Genomic DNA, 22,013 nt, shown 5'->3' with positions numbered 1-22,013 from the left:
CCAGTACTTTGGCCACCTCGTGCTAAGAGTTGACTCATTGGAAAAGACTCTGATGCTGGGAGGGATTCGGGCCAAGAGGAGAAGGGGACGACAGAGGATGAGATGGCTGGATGGCATCACTCCCTCGATGGACGTGAGTCTGAGTGAACTCTGGGAGTTGGTGATGGACAGGGAGGCCTGGCGTGCTGTGATTCATGGGGTCGCAAAGAGTCGGACACGACTGAACGACTGATCTGATCATTTATTTTGAACTTTTTTTCTGTGATTTTTGACAATTAATATATCTGACTTTGTGCCATTTGTTAAATATTTGCCTGTTTTTAAAACTTTTTTGAATTTCCTTACTGATTGGTGACTTTTTTCCTTAATCTTTTTTATTCAAGTATAGTTGATTTACAGTGTTACGTTAGTTTCTGCTGTCCAGCGAAGTGAGTTGGCTATGTGTAAGGATGGTTCTTTATATATTTTGAATTCAAGAATGACAATACATGTCAAATACCCCTAGGGAATATATTTTTGCTGGTCTCTGACTTGCTTAATTCATTTTTGAATAGGTGTTTCTTGAGCAGTTTTAAATTTTGATTGAATGCAGTTTTTAAAACTTTATGTCTATTCCTTTATGTGTTCTAAGAAGATGATTAGGTTTGCTCTCTTTTTTTTTTTTTGTAAAGAAAAAGGTTGCTTGCTTCCAAACACATCTGAATTGTTTTTTTTTCCCCAGCTGTCTAAAGCAGAAATTCTTAACCTTCTATTGTGCATGTTATGGATTCTTTTGACAAACTGGTAAAGCCAATGAACCTTTTCTTGGAAAGTTTTAAGTACCTTGATTTTAATGTCTTCGTGTCCTTTTTTCATGTTATTTGTGCTTGGAGTACTTTAAGGTTTTTTCGTCTGTGAGTTTATAGTTTTCAGATATAGTTAGAAAAATTGGGGGCATTATTTCAAATATCTTTTTCAGTTCCCCTTTCTCTTCCTTTGGGGACTCGAATAACACATATATTGTGCGGCTTGAAGTTCCACAGAGCTCTCTGATGTTCTGTTCATAATGTTTTTCTTCTCCCTTTCATTTTCTGGTTTCACTTTTGATAGTCTGTATTTCTGTTCAAGATAACTAGTCTTCTGTAGCTAATCTGCTGTTAATCCCATCTACTTTATGTTTCATCTCAGATACTGTATTTTTCATCTCTAGAGGTTCAGTTGGGATTATTAAAAATAATGTGCTTTTTTTGAATATCATTTTATTCAGATAGCTGTCTTAATGTTTTTGTTTACTAATGCTGTGAAATATGTTACTAATGCTATGAAAGACCAGGTCTTTTTCTGTGGACTTTTAGTTTTCCTCATTGTGATATCCTCCTGCTTCTTTGCACATCTGATAATTGGATGCTACACATTGTGAATTTTATTTTGTTGGGTGCTGGATATATTGTATTCTAGAAAACATTTTAAGTTATTTGGAAGCAATTTAATTCAGTTGTCTTGCCTTAAAGGTTTTTAGATGGGGTCTAAAACCTTTAGCAGCCATTAGCTTAAGCCCAATTTTATTCCACTACTGAGATAATTACACCTTTGAGTACTGTACCTGGTTTTCTGTGAATTAGAGCTTTTCTCTTTCTTGGTGGTAGGAACACAGACTATTCCCAGTTGTAAGCCTTGGGGAGTATTTTCTTTGCCCCTTTCTGGTGGTTCTTTTAAAGGCCTTAGTTTCCTTATATGAATCTGATGAATACTCAGGTGAAGACTGGAGTGGGGCCCTCTGCGGGCTCAGGAGCTCGCTCTCTCTGAGCAGGTCCTCTTGTTGGGTGATCTGTTTTGCAAATTCTAGGCACCTTAGTGTACCTACACTCAGTACTCTGTTTTCTCATCTGTGAGATTCTGAGCTCTACTTGGATTCCCTCTTTCTTATTGTAGCTTAGAAACCGATTCCAGACAGTAAGCTGGGCCAGTCAAACTCATTTCTGTTGTTTCTCCTCTCTCAGAACTTACTGTCCTTCATTGCTTGAAGTCCAGTGTCTGAAAACTGTTATTTCCTGTATTTTGTCTTTTTGTTGTTTTTCAATATGTGCTTCAGTATTAACATGTTGAACAGTGAAGTAGAGCAGAAAGTCTAATACCTATTATAGTTTCAAAGTACTGACATGTGTAAAGTGTTTTGAGATGGCTTCACGTTATTTGATATATTTATGATTTCTTTAGGTTTTAGAGTTGAAGGTACTTACTAGTGATGTAACTGTGATTTGTTACCTGCATTCATAATTAGAAGAATGCTTCATTTTATTTAAGTACTGAATATGTATTTTTTCATTGAAAGTTATGAAATTCCTGAATTCTGCCAAAGGGTCCCATGTTAAGATGCACCATTTCAAAGGAAAAGAATATTTTAAGAAATTTTCTTCTCCAGGTCCTAATTCATTCTTTTGACAAAGGAGTAAGCAAAGATTTGAAACTTCAAAAGCATCTTTCATAAAAAACCTCTCTTCATTATTAGTTAATGATAAGTGTAAATTATAGTGACTGATTTCTTAGACTTCTCTGAATGATGTTTCTTTTGCTTCAGAAGAGCAAGCAGTGGGACACTCCTTCTGTTGAATGGTTTTGATAAGAGAGGTCCAGAGTTCAGCTCTGTGGACCCAGTCTGGTCTTAGGTTGAGCTGGCCTGACTTTTTGTTTTATTACCAAGATGATAGTCAGTGATGATGCCCTATTTGAGATCTTATTAGGGACAGTTAATAATAAGCTTTATTTATTCCTCAGTATAAATTTATATGGTATTTATGGTTAAATAGCAAGATATGAAGATGATATAAAACATTTTCTGAAATTACAAGTTTTCTAATTTATGTTGAAGTAAAATGACTAATGTCTCTTGGTACTATATTTTAGGTACTCTAGTTATTATTTATCAAGTTTTGTCCCAGCTGAAAGAGGTCTATCAGTTCAGTTCAGTCGCTCAGTCATGTCTGACTCTCTGCGACCCCATGAATTGCAGCACGCCAGGCCTCCCTGTCCATCACCAGTTCCCGGAGTTCACTCAGACTCACGTCCATCGAGTCGGTGATGCCATCCAGCCCTCTCATCCTCTGTTGTCCCCTTCTCCTCTTGCCCCCAATCCCTCCCAGCATCAGAGTCTTTTCCAATGAGTCAACTCTTTGCATGAGGTGGCCAGAGTATTGGAGTTTCAGCTTTAGCATCATTCCTTCCAAAGAAATCCCAGGGCTGATCTCCTTCAGAATGGACTGGTGTCTATAGCCATGTGTTAAAAGTCTATGATATTCCAAAAATCTCGTCATGAGGATTAAAAAAGTTAAGTTTTTCTTTCCAGAAAACCTAGAAGTGAATCTGAATGAGGATGATGTTTAATTGAGTATGTATATATATAGATTTATCAGTGAAGAGTAGATGAGTGAATCTGCTGGTGGCTGCTTATACCATGAATTTGTATAAAAATAATTTCTCCCCTAAATTCCATGATGATCTGCCTCTTTTGTTTGTATTGTTGGAATAATGTTAAAGAACCTTGATGGATTTTATCTTTAAAAAGGTAGAATAAGTTACAGTAGTTGGAATTTAAATCCTTAGTTTGCCCATTTATAACCAAATAAAAGTTCTTTGCTATGATTTTTTCATCTGTAGAATAAGAAAGATGTTATTCACTAGTTCAGTTCAGTTGCTCAGTTGTGTCCAACTCTTTGTGACCCCCTGGACTTCAGCAAAGCACCAGGTTTCCCTGTCCATCACCAACTCTTGGAGCATGCTCAGACTCATATCCATTGAGTCAGTGATACCATCCAACTTAATGATGTTAGATTCAATAACATTTTGAAAACAGAGAACTAATACAAACTAAGTGAAGGAAAAAACTGTTATTCTGTGTTTCACTTAAGCCCATGAGAGACCATCACCTAGAGATTATTTTTAGTAGTATGAGCCTAAAAGGAAGTGTGGTTCATGGCCTAACCTAATACTATAGAACAGATTTAGGTTGCTTTTGTTAAAAGCAATACAGTCATAAACCTCAACAACCATCTCATCCCCTGTTGCCCCCTTCTCCTGCCCTCAATCTTTCCCAGCATCAGAGTCTTTTCCAACGAATGGGTTCTTTGCACCAGGTGACCAAAGTATTGGACCTTCAGCATCAGTCCTTCCAATGAATATTCAGGACTGATTTCCTTTAGGTTGGACTGGTTTGATCTCTTTGCAGTCCAATGGACTCTCAAGAGTCTTCTTCAGTACCACAGTTCAAAAGCATCAATACTTTGACTTTCGGCCTTCTTTATGGTCCAACTCTCACATTCATACATCACTAGTGGAAAAACCATAGCTCTGAATACAGGGACCACTGTCAGCAAAGTAATGTCTCTGCTTTTTAATATGGTGTCTAGGTTGGTCATAGCTTTTCTTCCAAGGAGCAAGCGTCTTTTAATTTCATGGCTGCAGTCACCATCTGCAGTGATTTTGGAGCCCCCCAAAATAAAATCTCTCATTGTTTCCGCTGTTTCCCCTTCTATTTCCCATGAAGTGATGGGACCAGATGCCATGATCTTCGTTTTTTGAATGTTGTGTTTTAAACCAACTTTTTCACTCTCCTCTTTCACTCTCATCAAGGTCCTCTTTAGTTCCTCTTCGCTTTCTGCCGTAATGGTGGTGTCATCTGCATATCTGAGGTTATTGATATTTTTCCTGACAGTTTTGATTCCAGCTTGTGCTTCTTCCAGCCCAGCATTTCACATGATGTATTCTGCATATAAGTTGAATAAGCAGGGTGAAAATACACAGCCTTGACATCCTCCTTTCCCAATTTGGAACCAGTCTGTTGTTCCATGTCCAGTTCTAACTGCAGCTTCTTGACCTGCAAACGGGTTTCTCAGGAGGCAGGTCAGGTGGTCTGGTATTCCCATCTCTTGAAGAATTTTCCACAGTTTGTTGTGATCCACACAAAGCCTTTGGTATAGTCAGTAAAGCAGAAGTGGTTGTTTTTCTGGAACTCTTTTTTTTGATGATCCCAGTGGATATTAGCAGTTTTGTCTCTGGTTCCACTGCCTTTTCTGAATCTAGCTTAAATATCTGGAAGTTCACAGTTCACCTCTGTTGAGCCTGGCTTGGAGAATTTTGAGCATTACTTTGCTGGCATGTGAGATTAGTGCAATTGTGTGGTAGTTTGAACATTCTTTGGCCTTGTCTTTCTTTGGGATTGCAATGAAAACTGATATTTTCTAGTCCCGTGGCCACTGCTGAGTTTTCCAAATTTGTTGACATATTGAATGCAACACTTTCACAGCATCATCTTTTAGGACTTGAAATAGCTCAACTGGAATTTCATCATATCCACTAGCTTTGTTTGTAGTGATGCTTCCTAAGCCCCACTTGACTTCACATTCCAGGATGACTGGCTCTCAGTTAAGTTCAGTTCAGTTCAGTCACTCAGTCGTGTCCAACTCTTTGCGACCCCATGAATCGCAGCACACCAGGCCTCCCTGTCCATCACCATCTCCCTGAGTTCACTCAAACTCACGTCCATCAAGTCAGTGATGCCATCCAGCCATCTCATCTTCTGTCGTCCCCTTCTCCTCCTGCCCCCAATCCCTCCCAGCATCAGAGTCTTTTCCAATGAGTCAACTCTTCGCTTGAGGTGGCCTGTTATTCACTAATAAGAAAATAATTAATTTGTATTTTCTTAATATCATATTAAGAATAATTTCATCATAACATTTACTTTCATCCTTGGGATAATCCTTTTTTTGGAAGAGGAGACATTCTGCCTAGGAACACTTGCCATTCTCTTTCTCTTTTGGGTGTATCAGGAAATCAAGAACTCTTCTTTCATTTTTGTGATGTTTCTGAAAACAGTCATTTTTTTAGCACCTTAGCTTTATTTTTGGGAGGTAAGTTTTATGTTGTTGTTGTTTAAATTAATGAATGAAGCCCTAAAGAGTGAATTTATTCTTTGTATTTATCAAAATTTATCAAAAGTATATAATAAATTACTCACCGTATAATACTGTGTAGTATTAAAGGAGATTGATCCAGTATAATGTATAGAAACTTGAAAGTGGTAATGCTAAATTATTGGTTTCAAATAATAATAACCAGTATATGATTTGTTCATGCTTTATATGTAGAAAGAATCACATGTGAGAAACATTTTTATATAATTTAAATTCCTAATTGTTCTTTTGTTTTAATTCTCTTGATTTATTTAATATGACTTTACTTTGATAGGTGCTGAAGATGAAACACGAATAGATATGCAGTATCCTGCTCAGTACAAAGGCCAAGAGCTGTATTCACAGCAAGAGGACGACCAGCCACAGGGATGGGTATCATGGGCCTGGTCATTTGTCCCTGCCATTGTGAATTATGACGATGCTGAGGAAAACTACCTTGGGAATGATCCTACATCAACTACACATCAACAAAAAACACAGACTTTGAAAGATCCTATTGTTTCTATAGGATTTTATTGTACAAAGGCAACTGTGACTTTCAAAGTAGGTTTCCTTTTTTTTTTTTTTAATGTTTATCTCTCAACTTTAATGCTTAAATTTTGACTTCTAGTAAGAATCTAGCTTATTTTACATTTAGTAGATGTGAGATGGAGTCTAACTATCCTTACTTCATAAAATTACATGTCCCCTCATCTGAAATCTCTGAACTTTGGTCTCTTTTTGTCGTCTTAAGGCCCTCTCCACTTTGCTTTTTTAATAGCGTTAAAGAAAGTTTTTCTTTGCCTATGAATATTTCATTTGGCATACAAAGATGTCATAGTGTTTCCATTAAAAAAGAAATGCACATGAGAAAATCTCCCAATACTTCATGTATCCCTCCAGGTACTATTTCATCTCTGTGTTGTCTTTCATTGCAATTTTTTTTCTTGTTTTACATTTTTTGAATTGTTGGAATATAATTGCTTTACAGTGTTGTGTTTCTGCTATACAAAAAGGTGAAATCAGCTATATGTATATAAATATGCCCTCCCTCTTAAGCCTTCCTCCACTCCTTTAATTCCACCCCTCTCGGTTAGCACAGAGCATTGAGCTGAACTCACCGTGATATATTGCAGCTTCCCACTAGCTACCTGTTTTATGCACGTATGTGTGTTAATCGCTTAGTTGTGTCCGACTCTTTGCTACCCCATAGACTGTAGCCCACCAGCCTGCTCTGTCCATGGGATTCTCCAGGCAAGAATACTGAAGTTGGTTGCCATTTCCTTCTCTAGGGGATCTTTCCGACCGAGGGATTGAACCCAGGTCTCCTGCATTGCAGCAGATCCTTTACCATCTGAGCTACAGTGAAGTCCCTATATATGTATATATGTTAGTGCTACTCTCAATTTGCCCTACCCTTACCTTCCCCATCCCCCCATGTCCACATCTGTTCTCCATGTCTGCATCTCTGTTTCTGCCCTGCAGATAGATTCATTTGTACCATTTTCTAGAAATATATATAGAGTTGTTTATATAGTTTCTCTCTTTGCTCAGCTCTCTTTTTCCCTTTAAAAGAGTCCTTTTTTAAAATTATCTAGATCTTGCTGTCCTCAATCTTTCCCAGGGTCTTTTCAAATGAGTCAGCTCTCCGCATCAGGTGTCCAAAGTATTGGAGTTTCAGCTTCAACATCAGTCCTTCCAATGAATACCCAGGACTGATCTTCTTTAGGATGGACTGGTTGGATCTCTTTGCAGTCCAAGGGACTCTCAAGAGTCTTCTCCAACACCACAGTTCAAAAGCATCAGTTCTTCAGCACTCAGCTTTCTTTATATAGTCCAAGTCTCACATCCAAACATGACCACTGGAAAAACCACAGCCTTGACTAGATGGGCCTTTTTAGTATCACACATACAGTGTTCCTGAAGAGTATCTAATTCATTCAACAAACTTACATTAATGCCATCTACGTACCAGGCATTGTTTTGGCTCTGGAGATTCACAGTGAACAGATTAGATGTAAATCCCTCTGCCTTAAAATTTAAATTGTTAGTGAAAACAAATAATATATATATAATATTCCCCTTGATGATGAGGGTTATGTAGAAAAAAATAGAAGGAAAGAGTAATAGTGAATGCTTCCACTAAATGGGAGGAAATTGTGTAGTTTATAAGAAGGTGATCAGGTTTCATACTGAATGATGTAAGTCAGACAGAACAATATTGTGATATTGCTTATGTGTGAAATCTTAAAAAGTGGTACAAATGAACATATTTACAACACAGAGATTGACTCAAAATGTTCAAAAAACAAACTTGTGGTTACCAAGGGGGGAAGAGTAAGGAAGGGATAAATTGGGAAATTGGGATTGACATAAACACTGTGTGCTTAGTCATGTCTGACTTTTTGTGACTCCGTGGACAGTAGCCCACCAGGCTCCTCTGTCCATGGGGATTCTCCTGTCAAGAATGCTGGAGTGAGTAGCCATGTCCTCCTCCAGGGCATCTTCCCAACCCAGGTCTTCTACATTACAGGTGGATTCTTCACCGTCTGAGTCACCAGGGAAGCCCATGCACTATTACTTACAAAACAGATAAACTAATGAGATCCTACTGTGTAGCACTGGAAACTGTTCAGGACTCTTAATGACCTATATGGGAATAGCGTCTGAAAAGAATACATGTGTGTATATGTGTAACTGACTCACTTTGCTGTACATGAGAGATTAACACAGCATTGTAAATCAACTATACTTCAGTAAGTAAATAAATAAATAGAATGATCAGGGAAAGCCTTAAGGGGAAGTGTGTATTTAGTATAGAATTGCGAAAAAGGAAGCTTTGCAGACACACAAGAATGAATATTCTAGGAATAGCAAATACAGAGGCCCCCAAATTTCAGGGAACAGCAAGGAGGCCAGTGGGGCCAGAGCACAGTGAGTTAACATGTAAATAGTACAAAATCGTGTCAAAGAAGTTATGGCCTTGGGGGAGGCCCATAAATTGTCCAGCCTTGTAGGTCACTTTAGGGACTTTGTCATTAACCTTGGATGAGATAAGGTTTTGGACAATTTTTAGCATAGTAATTCTAGGAAAATCTGAATTACATCTCTGTGTTGAGAATACGTTATAAGGGGGCAAAAGCAGCAGTAAGGAGATCAGAGAGGATTGCAATTTTCAAACAAGAGATTATGATGATGATGTCTTGGACTAGGGTGATAGCAGGTGAAAGTGTGAAAAGTAATTGAATTTTGGATTTCAATTGTTTGGAAGGTCAAGAATGCAGGACTTCCTGTTAGATTTTATTGGCTGATGTAAAGGAAATAGAGGATCCAAGGATGACTCCTGAGCTACTGGAAGGGTTGAGTTCACATTTTCTGACCTGAAGAGTACTGTGAGAGGATTGGCTACCCAGGTGGCTCAGTGGTAAAGAATCCACTTGCCAAATGCAGGAGACACAGAAGACAGGAGTTTGATCCCTGGGTTGGGAAGATCCCCTGGAGGAAGAAATAGCAACCCGCTCCAGTATTCTTGCCTTTAAAATCCCATGGACAGAGGTGCTTAGTGGGTTCCAGTCCATAGGGTCCCACAGAGTTGCAAACCACCGAACATATGCACATAAGAGGGTTAAGCTTGTGATGAATTTCAGGAGTTTGGCTTTTGACTAGTCAGTGAGGGATTTGGAAAATTAGTGACTAGTGATGTAGATGGAAAACCAATACAGTGCCCGTCTGGAAGCTAAGTCTTATAAATGTTTTATAATGGGCTGAGTAAGTAATCTGTGAGAATGAATTCATTAGATTTGTCCATGTGGGAATTATTGGTGATTTGACCAGAACAGTGATTTGACACTGCTGGAATCATCACATCAGGTCAGTCGCTCAGTCATGTCCGACTTTGCGACCCCATGAATCGCAGCACGCCGGGCCTCCCTGTCCATCACCACCTCCCGGAGTTCACCCAGACTGACGTCCATCGAGTCAGTGATGCCATCCAGCCATCTCATCCTCTGTCGTCCCCTTCTCCTCTTGGCCCGAATCCCTCCCAGCATCAGAGTCTTTTCCAACGAGTCAACTCTTCGCATGAGGTGGCCAAAGTACTGGACTTTCAGCTTTAGCATCATTCCTTCCAAAGAAATCCCAGGGCTGATCTCCTTCAGAATGGACTGGTTGGATCTCCTCGCAGTCCAAGGGACTCTCAAGAGTCTTCTCCAACACCACAGTTCAAAAGCATCCATTCTTCGGCACTCAGCCTTCTTCCCAGTCCAACTCTCACATCCATACATGACCACGGGAAAAACCATAGCCTTGACTAGACGAACCTTTGTTGGCAAAGTAATGTCTCTGTTTTTGAATATGCTATCTAGGTGGGTCATAACTTTCCCTCCAAGGAGTAAGCGTCTTTTAATTTCATGGCTGCAGTCACCATCTGTAGTGATTTTGGAGCCCAGAAAAATAAAGTCTGACACTGTTTCCACTGTTTCCCCATCTATTTCCCATGAAGTGATGGGACCAGATGCCATGGTCTTCGTTTTCTGAATGTTGAGCTTTAAGCCAACTTTTTCACTGTCCACTTTCACTTTCATCAAGAGGCTTTTGAGTTCCTCTTCACTTTCTGCCATAAGGGTGGTGTCATCTGCATATCTGAGGTTATTGATATTTCTCCCGGCAATCTTGATTCCAGCTTGTGTTTCTTCCAGTCCAGCGTTTCTCATGATGTACTCTGCATGTAAGTTAAATAAGCAGGGTGACAATATACAGCCTTGACGAACTCCTTTTCCTATTTGGAACCAGTCTGTTGCTCCATGTCCAGTTCTAACTGTTGCTTCCTGACCTGCATACAAATTTCTCAAGAGGCAGATCAGGTGGTCTGGTATTCCCATCTCTTTCAGAATTTTCCACAGTTTATTGTGATCCACACAGTCAAAGGCTTTGGCATAGTCAATAAAGCAGAAATAGATGTTTTTCTGGAACTCTCTTGCTTTTTCCATGATCCAGCAGATGTTGGCAATTTGATCTCTGGTTCCTCTGCCTGTTCTAAAACCAGCTTGAACATCAGGAAGTTCACCGTTCACATATTGCTGAAGCCTGGCTTGGAGAATTTTGAGCATTACGTTACTAGCGTGTGAGATGAGTGCAACTGTGCGGTAGTTTGAGCATTCTTTGGCATTGCCTTTCTTTGGGATTGGAATGAAAACTGACCTTTTCCAGTCCTGTGGCCACTGCTGAGTTTTCCAAATTTGCTGGCATATTGAGTGCAGCAGTTTCACAGCATCATCTTTCAGGATTTGGAATAGCTCAACTGGAATTCCATCACCTCCACTAGCTTTGTTTGTAGTGATGCTTTCTAAGGCCCACTTGATGTCACATTCCAGGATGTCTGGCTCTAGGTCAGTGATCACACCATCGTGATTATCTGGGTTGTGAAGATCTTTTTTGTACAGCTCTTCTGTGTATTCTTGCCAGCTCTTCTTAATATCTTCTGCTTCTGTTAGGTCCATACTATTTCTGTTAATTTAGAACAAATGGGAAGACTGGTGGAAATGTAACATGGTGCAGTCACTGTGGAAAATTGGCAGTTCCTCAAAAGGTTAAATGAAGAATGATCAATGACCAAACAATTATACTCCTAGCTATATAGTAAAAAGAATTGAGTTCTTTTTAACTTTTGTCAAATTAGAAAATATGGAATAGTTTTAATAAGAAAAATCTTTGTTTGAACTCAAACAAGTAGATGTACATGAATCTTCATAAAAGCACTGTTTACAATGGCATAAAAATGGAAACAACTTAAATGTCCATTAGACAGATGAAGGAATACTAGTCTTTTCAGAAAATAGTGGCTATTCTTTTTTGATAGTACACAAGACTTAGTAAGTAGTAACTTAAAAAAAGACTAGTATCTCGAGCTCTTGGAAATTATCTAGTTCATCAGCATCGGTACATAGTCATCTTAGCAGCAGCAGCAGCAGCAGCAGCATCTATCCATCTACCCATCTGCTTATCTAACAGCATTTTTCTAAATTTTTGGATGCTCTTTTAGATTATTTTTCTTTGATTTTATTTGTGGATTTTTTTTTTCTATGGATGCACTTTTCTGAAAAAGATAAACTTATGTGTCTAGGCTGTAGAAGTAGTATTACACATACTGTTCCAGACAACTGTTAGATACTGGAAATATAGCAATGAAAAATCATTTCTGCTCTGATGTTTTCAATTTACCTTAGATTGTTTAACTGCTTGAAATACGCGTTTTCAATTAGTAGTAAAGCTGTATAATTTATAACTCTAGCAGATGGTAGATTAAAAATACTTTAAAATAAGTCGTGTTTGAAGATTTTTCTAATTAAAGCTATTCCATATTTTCTCATTTGACAAAGCTCAAAAATGTAGAGAATAAGTTTCAACAGAAGTTTCGTCATGGCTTGATTAATTTAAAAGATTTTTTTTTTTTTTTGAAGGGGGATAGTTTGGGAAAGAAATGATAAATAATGTAAATGTTACCTCTACTATTTTAACACTATTGTTTATTATTTCTGAATTTTATGAAACAAATTTTGCATCTGAAATTTACTGATTCAGCTTTGTTTAAATTAAAGAGATATGGGCCAATCTGAAAAAAATAAAAATGATAGAACAAACTCTTTAAAAATATAACAAAAAAACAACTTTTGCAAATTGTTGCTAGATGTCTTGCCAGTTTTAAATGATCCAAGTGCAATTATTTTTATTTTAAGTTTATGAGTGAAGCCAAGGATTGCTAGTAAAGTACTGTCTTTTCTGGTGACTTTTATATGTTTACTTTTAAATTTGAAATTATTCTAGTAATGTTTCTATTAACTTCACTAATGAGAAGAATTGTATTAAATTGAGTCAGTCAGAATAGGCATTTTATATACAAAACTTTTATAGACTTTTTGGGTGTTATTTGTTATTAGTCAATATATCTTAAATTTAAAGCACTTTTGTTTCTCTAAGGGAAATATGTTGATATTTAGGAGGAAAACATTAGAATTCATTGTTCAGCTTGGGTTTGAAGAATGTATGGAATTAATTTGTGGTTCATAGTTTGGTCAGAAAATAAGGTCATGTTTCTGCATTAGCATTCTGAACAGTTGATATCAATCCAACAAAAATCATGCCAAATTAAACGTAGCATTTAAAAAGTAATGTTGAAAATTGTTCTTGTAATGTTTGCGTCCTTTTAATCAATTAATTGCTTTTTTGCTACAATAACTGTAGACAGCTGAAGGACAATCAACTAAAATATTCAATTTTACTTAAGCATTTTAGATTATAGAACTGTACTTTGAAACGGCAGCATTGTGTATACCACTTCTAGGAGCATCCAAGAAATAAAGCCTTATGTAAAAACTTATTGTTGTAAAATTTGAGAATAATTTTTTGATTCCTAAGGTTATCAAGAGGTTATCATGTTTAGAATTGTGGCTTTTCAGTTCAGTAAGTTCGATATGACATAAACGTAAATTTTTAAAAATGTTATCTTTGATTTTGCATTTAAGTTCAAAGAATATATCCATTTCATAAGAATAAAGGTGACTTTATTAATCATTAGTAAGCATGAATTATTAGTAAACATGAGCAGAATACCTTTGTTTTTTTAAGTAACATCTTTATTTTGGAATAATTTTATATATATAGGAAAATTCAAAGGTGCTTAGTACAGAGAGTTCACATACATTTCTTACCCAGTTTTCTGTATTATTAATATCTGACACTATCACAGTACATTTGTCAAAACTAGGAAGCCTGTGTTGGTGCATTACCCTTAAGTTACAGACTTTAATTTCATGACTTTTTTTGTAACATGATCCAAAGCAGGGTACCACATGGCATTTAGAAAGTTTCTTTTAATAATAATTTCAATTATGTAATTTTTGAGTATGTAGAAATAATATGCCGTGAGTTTCAGCTAAGTGAGCGTGCATATACATACATATATATATATATATACATATATATATATATATATATAGTTTTGTTAGCATCTAGGTTAATCCTTGTTATGGAGCAGACGCTCAGTAAGTATTTGCATGCTTGAATGAGTCTGTGGCACATACCATGAGATTACATACTTTGAAAGTAAAGCGCTTGGATCTGTTTCTCTCTTAGAACTAAAAAAGTTTTGTTGAATCTGTGTTTCTTCACAGCTTTCTTTAAAAGTGCAGATTGGTAGAAATCTTAGAAATGATTGAACTAAAGCTGATTCAATAAATTAGTAAAGATAGAATGAGTTTAAAATACACATAAATTTTTCGCAGAATATATGAACCATTTTATGAGTATGGAACTATTATAGCTACATAGCTTTTGCCTTTTTAAGCAATATTATTAACAAAAAGGAGTTAAATAAAAGTAAAGTATTTATATTCTCTGTATGATCTTACTAGACTAGCATTTCAACCTTTCTTTATACCATGGATAATCTGTTACAGCTGTTTTTGTTGCACCTGTTTTCCTGCTTAATAATTAAATTTCCCGAATCTTAAAATTGGCCTTGTTTCCATCAATTCATCATAATAATGACAGTTTATTGCCATTTAATACTAATTTGACTTACTTAATATTCTTATATTGTTTCATAGCTTACTGAAATGCAAGCCGAGAGTAGTTACTACAGCCCTCAAAAAGTAAAATCTAAAGAAGTATTGTGTTGGGAACAAGAAGGAACTACAGTTGAGGTAATCCATCAACATTGAATGTACTTTCAGAAATCTTTGGAATGGTCTTTAAGGTTAATATTTAATAAATACAGGGTTTTTTAAGTCATAAATTATATATTTATTTATTTTTTTAACATTATATATTTAAAATTATAGCTTTGTATTTCTATTTTGGGGTTCAGTAGTATTGACTGAAAAAAATATTCTTTACTGAAGATTTTACTGGAATATGCAACATTAGCTTATTCTTTCGTTCTTTCGTTTGACTTGTATGTAATGTTCTTCCAGTGCCAGTCATTGAGGATACAAAGGTTTCAGGATACAGAGACAAATTAGATGCTTCTTTTTTAATAGGGTTTGTAATCTGAGGAGAATAAATTTGGAAAGGTCATAATCCTAAAGATGTCTCAGCTGATTTAGAAATTCTACAAGGAAAGCCTGTAACATTTTTGTTGAAATCCAAATTCATAATCCTTCTTTTCCTTCTATAGGCCCTTATGATGGGAGAGCCTTTCTTTGATTGCCAGATTGGTTTTGTAGGTTGCAGAGCCATATGCCTTAAAGGAATTATGGGCGTTAAAGATTTTGAAGAGAATATCAATAGACGTGAAACCGTAAGTCAAAATCTCCCTGTTTCTCCATTTTTTTTTTTTTTGGATAGAATGCAGGGATAATGAGGTGCTTATTGAAGTGTTTAACTATACCAAAAAAATCTGTGAGACTGCATATATCTTTGGCTTCAGAGAGGAACTTTACTGTTTTCCCCTGTAAGAAATTATAGAGCTCAGGGGAATTGAGAAAGTTGGTAGTACTTAACACCTGGACAGTAGTTCCAAATTCTTTCCAATTCATAAATGTTTCTTCTTTCTTGTTTATGGCAGCTACTTGGAGTTCCTCTTTGGTTTGTTAAAATGTTCTTTGCCAAAATAGGCAGTGAAAATGAAGACAGCATTCCTTGTCTTTTTATAGGACTTCAAGTTGTAATAATTTCTGTTGACTACTGAATTGGTGTTACAAAACCAACGTTTTATTTTCTCTAACAGTTTTCCTCCTGTTCAAAAATTTTGCATTTATTTCCAGGAAGCCTGTTTCTTCCTTTGTGGTGAAAATTTGAGTATAAAAGGTTTGACATACCTCACAAATTCATTGTTTGATTACCGAAGCCCAGAAAATAATGGTACTCGTGCAGAATTTATCTTGGATGCAGCTACTCATAAGGTCAGAGCATGTATTTTTGAGCTGAATTCTAGGTTGTGCTGGGGTGGAATACTTGTGCTTGCCATGTTTCTTTCCCAGTAATCTATTCTATTCTGAATGCTAATTGTTCATTCAAACATCTAGAATATATTTATACAGCTTCTGTATCTATTAGTTTATTTATCCATTCCGTACTGTTAAAATAGTCATGGCAGAAAGATGTAGAATTATTTCTTTTCATTTCAGTTACTTTTGAAGTATGGAATTAATGAAAAGATGTGAATAATTTCACATTTTACTGTTTGTCTTAGTCTTATTTGAATTTTTCATATAAGATTATATTAATGTACTTTTTATGGAATAAATTTAAAATTTAAAAAATGTACCAAAAATTAGTGTAATAGACTTAGTGATTTACACTGCTTCTAGACTTAATTTTATAGTTGAAAGTAAAGAATTTAATTTTGACCTGCATAATCAACATACATTTAAAGATATTTTAGTATTTTTTAGTGTTTGAACTGTTTCATATAAGTGTGCTGAAATATTAATGATTGACTCTATTTGAGAGTATATATTAGACAGTTTTGTGATGGTGATAAAGGTTAAGACCACACTGCCCTACTCCATGGTAGGTATTCATTAACCAGACATTTTTGACTAAGTGGTGAAATTATCTAGTAGTATTATAGATGTCCTTTTGTGTGGTCTACAGGAGAGGTAAATACTGCCTTTTTTAGAAGTAAATTCTTTGGGTAACCTCTGTTCTTCTTTCTGTTTTGGTGATCTTTTGAGTTGGTACATATTCTCCATAAGGATGTATGTCTGATTCTTGACCTGTCAGGTTTTTAACCCAGTAGTCTGTGCTATACAATGTGTGTTCTGTTCGCTTTGCTTTGTTGGCAGGAGACATACACTGAGATAGCTGGAATGCAAAGGTTCGGGGCATTTTACATGGATTACCTGTATACAATGGAGAACACCACTGGCAAAGGTACTGGTTTCTTTCTTGTATGTTTGCTTTTGCTTGAACAACAAAAATAGGACTTCTTTAGCATCAATTGGTCCTAGACTAATTGCACTCTGTAACATCAGAGTTATCTTTTGTTACTTTGGGGAATAGTTTAATGTCATGTTAGAATTTTCTTAGATTCTTAACATTTTTAGTCCTTTCTTTGTGCTGATTGAAAATACTATATTTTGTATTATTAACTAGAATTAGTTTTTAATATGTACCACATATTAAAAATTCTGATACATCAAATTTCATGTTGTCAAAGAGCATGAACATTACCTTTTCTGTATTTAAATACATTTTGGAGGTTATATAGATCTTTTTATTAAAAAAGGAGCTTGTTGTTTGAAGCAAAAGTAGAAATATATTTATCTGGAAATTAAGGACACAGTCTTATTATGTTTCATTCATTATATTAACAATCAAATGATTTCAGAAATTTAACTATACTATGTTGTGCTTATTATTCTGACTCTTTTTCATATTGAAAACTTAGTCGAAATAGGGTCACCATGTTTTGTTAATTTTTCATATTTTAATACATGATCTCTTTGTGTTAGATAATAAATTAGATATTATGAATGCAAAGAAGAACAAGGCATTTCTCAAGAAAGCAATAAATAGTATTTATGCACTTAAATAAATGATTTGAATATAGCATGTTAGAGATAGTAATATAAACAGACAGCTAAAAGAGGTCCGAGTGAGAAAGGGATTACTTTGTGGTGTTGAAGACTTCACAGAGGAGTTGATCTTGAAGGATTGTTAAGTTTTGTTAGATGGAAACAGAAGGCAAGAGCAGTAATTTTCTGCTTCCTCTTTTCAAAATGGATTTCTAAATGTTGGTGTTCTCATTGGTCAAATCTTGGATTCACTTCTTTCCCTAAACTCTTCCTGAAGTAATCTTTTCTTTTTCATGGATTTGGGTACCTTCTATATGTTGTTGAAGCCCATATTTGTATTTTTGGTCCATACTTACTCTTTAAAATGTAGAATTAAATATATGCCATGCACAATTGACACTTTCACTTCTGTGTCTCATAAATATCTCAGAATTGAATGTCAAAATTGAATCCTTGATACTCTCATGGCCACAGTCAATGGGATCACAAGGTGGACATGATTGAGTGACTAACATACACACACATACCCACCTACTACTTTTCCCCTATTTTCATGATTCTGTTGCTCTTGTATGCTCAGTCGTGCCTGACTCTTTGTGACCCTATGGATTGTAGCCCTCCAGGCTCTGTCCATGGAACTTTCCAGTCAAGAATACTGGAGTGGGTTGCCATTTCCTACTCCAGGAGACCATCCCGACCCAGGGATTGAATCCACATCTCTTGTGTCCCCTGCATTGGCAGGCAGATTCTTTACCAGTGCACCACCTGGGAAACCCATTTTCATGGTTTTCTTATTGGAATATTTTTACTTGCTCTCTTTTAGCTGTGCAAGCCAGAAATCTGAGAATCATCCACATCACACATCACACTCTCTCTCGTAACATCTAGAACATCCAGAACATTCAGAACATTTCATCACATCTTCTCTATAGACTCTCTCTTGAATCTATCTTTTCTTAAGTTCTACCATTAATGCTCTCATCCATTCTTTTATCATCTCTAGATTCTAGTAGCTTTTTCACTGGCTTTCTCTTTCCACTCTTGCCCTCCTATGATCCATACTGCAATCAGACTGGTTTAATTCTGTGCTTAAAATCCTCACTGCCTTCGCATTGCTTTATTTAAAAATAAAATTCAAATAGTCGACCCAGTTTTGGTCTTGAGTTACTTGGTAGACAGTGATAATCATTACAGAAGACAGAGACAAAAAAGGAAGATTTTTGGAGGAAAGGATGTGTTTTGAGGTACCCATGGACATTGGTAGAGATGTTTCAGGTTCTCCCATTACAGCATTGGTAGGAAACTGCTGGTAATCCAAAATGGTATAAAATGAAGAAGCAGTTACCTTAGTGCAGACCTTGTTAATGGATGCACGAAATAAACGGAGATAAAGCTCAGATACTCAACAGACACAGTTCACAGCTATGGCAGCTTGATACTGAGATTCTGTATGTAGTTCCTGGGGAAGGAGCTTGCTGGAGCCCCCTCTCCATGCTGGGGCTGCCTGTGAAATGCTTTGCTGAGAGACAAATGGTGAATGCTGTTTTCACCTTTTTATGTAAAAGCAAAAATTCTCTTCAGATTTCTTTTGATTAGGGGAACAGGTATTAATGTAGAACTTCTGTAAAAGAAAAATGGCCTAAAGCTAACTTTTGAAAAGCAAGGGATAATTGTATATAAAAGTGCAATTCCAAAGTCTCTGTTCTAAGAGCTTGGCAAATTTTAATTGTATTGTAGTTGCCAAAAGTAAGCTGGTAGGTTTCTTCTTGTTTAGTGTGGTGTCTTCAGCAGGTGCTGTGTCTTTGGTATTTTCTGAGCAGGCGAAGTTTGAAGTAGTCTGCCTTTCAAGTAAAGGAAACCTCACACTGAAAATTTTGTTATTTGTATGTATTTGTTTCTAAAGTTTTTAAAAGATGGACACATGATTTTATATTTACTTAGGATGCATATTTATTTTCTGACTGACATGCTGGTCGTTTGTTAACTTTTGAATTTTTCATTTACTTCATTCCTGTGAATAATATGCATTGTTGTATAATCTTTTAACTTTTTAAACAAAATGTTAGATCATAACATACACACAGAAAGGTTCTGTACGTTTGTGTACAGAATAGAACAGCAAAGACGTATAAGCACCTGTGTGTTTCCCACATGCGTTGAGTAACAGGAGATGTCAACACTGCGAGCACCCTGTGTGTTCCTCTTCCATCAAGTCTTCTCCTTCCCTCACTGTGGGAAACTGCTGTTCTGAGATTTGTGGTCATCGTTTTGGTTTACTGCTTACACAGATACTTTCTCAGGTGTGTGAGCAGATAATTTTTTTGAGAAAAAATAATAAAAATCCACTGTTAATTTAACTTGTGAGTGTCACATGTACATTAAAGATATGTTCTTTCATTCACCCAACAATCTGTTCATTTATTCGTTGCCTGCTTTTTGGTAGCTGCTTTCATGTTTTTTTTCTCATTGTGAATCTATATTCATTTATAATATGGTGATGGTGATAATAATAGCTAGTATTTGTTGAATGATTTTAAATGGAAAGCACTCTTCTAGATGTTTTACGTATATTAGCTTATTTAATCTTTGTAATAACCCTGTAAGGTAGATAACAATATTCCCATTTTCCAGATAAGAAAAAAGCCAGTCCTATACAGATTTCATAACTTGGCCAAGATCACACAGCATATATGTGGGATTTAAACCCAGAAAGAAATGGCAACCCACTCTAGTGTTCTTGCCTGGAGAATCCCAGGGACAGGGGAGCCTGGTGGGCTGCCGTCTATGGGGTCGCACAAAGTCGGACACAACTGAAGCGACTTAGCTGCAGCAGCAGCAGCAGCAGTTTAGCTCTACAGCTTGCATTTGTTCCTGCTCTGTTCAGATTTTCTTCTTTCTTGGATTACTTGAAACAGGAAATTTGTGGAATTTTTAGTATTTATAAACCTAAGGAAAATATTTTGAATTCTCAAGAGATTAATTTTGAATTCTTCAAATAAATATTTTACCTAAAATTCTTGGTTTGTTGTGACTTGACATTTATTTGTTTCTGTAGTTCAAATTTGGCTTCCCTTGTGGCTCAGATGGTAAAGAATCTGTCTTCAATGTAGGAGACCCGGGTTCAATCCTTGGGTTGGGAAGATCCCCTGGAGAAGGGAACGGCTACCCACTCCAGCATTCTGGCCTGGAGAATTCCATGGACTGTATAGTCCACGGGGTCTCAGAGTCAGACACGACTAAGTGACTTTCACATCTGAGATGAGAGGATGGAATAGAAGAACGTGTACTCATCTTCTCCTGCACGAACTCTAAAATTGCAACTCGCTGCTGACCAACCATCGACAGGAGAATGTTGCTGCTGCTGCTAAGTCGCTTCAGTCATGTCCGACTCTGTGCGACCCCATATACGGCAGCCCACCAGGCTCCCCCGTCCCTGGGATTCTCCAGGCGAGAACACTGGAGTGGGTTGCCATTTCCTTCTCCAATGCATGAAAGTGAAGTTGCTCAGTCGTGTCCTACGCCTAGAGACCCCATGGACTGCAGCCTACCAGGCTCCTCCGTCCATGGGATTTTCCAGACAAGAGTACTGGAGTGGATTGCCATTGGCTTCTCCGAGGAGAATGTTGGATCCCACCAGAAAAATATACCTGACTTCCAAGGGCAAAGGAGAAGCCTCAGCAAGATTGTAGAAGAGGTGAAATCGTGTTTAGAATCAAACCCCATATCCACCAGAGATTCTCAGAGGGCTCAAACAAAACCTTGTGTTCACTAGGAGACTCCATAGAGACTGAGCCAGACCTGCCTTTGAGTGTTTGACTGTCTCCTGTGGAGGTATGGGTCAGCAGTGGCCTGCCCCGGGGGCAGGAGCCTGGGTGCAGCAGGCCTGGGTAGGGCGTAAGCCCTCTTGGAGGAGGTTGCCATTAACCCCACCATAGAGCTGCCAGAACTTACACAGGACTGGGAAATCAGACTCTTGGAGGACACAAACAAAACCTTGTGCACTCCAGGACCCAGGAGAAAGGAGTAGTGACCCCACAAGAGACTGACCCAGACTTGCCCGTGAGTGTCTAAGGGTCTCTGGCGGAGGCGTGGGTTGGCTATGGCCTGGTGCAGGGTCAGGGGCACTGAGTGTGGCAGTGCACGCATGGGACCTTTTGAAGGAGGTCGCATTATCTTCATTATCTCCACTATAGTTTGGACAGCACAGCCCCTGCCCATCAACAGAATATTGGATTAAAGATTTACCCAGCATGGCCCTGCCCATCAGAACAAGACCCAGTTTCCCCTCAGTCAGTCTCTTCCATCAGGAAGCTTTCATAAGCCTCTTATCCTTAACAGAATGAAAACCACAATCGCAGAAAACTAATCAAATTGATCACATGGACCACAGCCTTGGCTAATTGAATGAAACCATGAGCCATGCTGTGTAGGGCCACCCAAGATGGATGGGTCCTGGTAGAGAGTTCTGATAAAATGTGGTCCGCTGGAGAAGGGAATGGCAAACACTTTAGTATTCTTGCCTTGAGAACCTCATGAACAGTATGAAAAGACAAAAAGATTGGACACTGAAAGT

At 37.2% G+C, this 22,013-nt stretch overlaps 1 protein-coding gene across 12 annotated transcripts in view; it reads left to right on the top strand.

The window, feature by feature from the left end:
• Positions 1–22,013, top strand: part of VPS13B (vacuolar protein sorting 13 homolog B) — an 806,600-nt gene that overhangs the window by 74,941 nt on the left and 709,646 nt on the right. For all 12 annotated transcript variants that reach the window (XR_003514498.1, XM_027561445.1, XM_027561448.1 and 9 more), the window contains 5 exons: positions 6,220–6,488; positions 14,528–14,623; positions 15,097–15,219; positions 15,686–15,823; positions 16,709–16,796. Coding sequence is in view for 11 of the 12 variants with exons in the window: in XM_027561445.1 (XP_027417246.1) it covers positions 6,220–6,488; positions 14,528–14,623; positions 15,097–15,219; positions 15,686–15,823; positions 16,709–16,796 (714 nt within the window). In the remaining variant the exon portion in view is untranslated. The remainder of the gene's footprint in view (positions 1–6,219; positions 6,489–14,527; positions 14,624–15,096; positions 15,220–15,685; positions 15,824–16,708; positions 16,797–22,013) is intronic.

The sequence above is a fragment of the Bos indicus x Bos taurus genome, chromosome 14, assembly GCF_003369695.1.
Source record: "Bos indicus x Bos taurus breed Angus x Brahman F1 hybrid chromosome 14, Bos_hybrid_MaternalHap_v2.0, whole genome shotgun sequence".
Lineage (NCBI taxonomy): Eukaryota > Metazoa > Chordata > Mammalia > Artiodactyla > Bovidae > Bos > Bos indicus x Bos taurus.
Note: the sequence above shows the minus strand (reverse complement) of the source record. Positions and strands in the feature narration are given on the sequence as shown.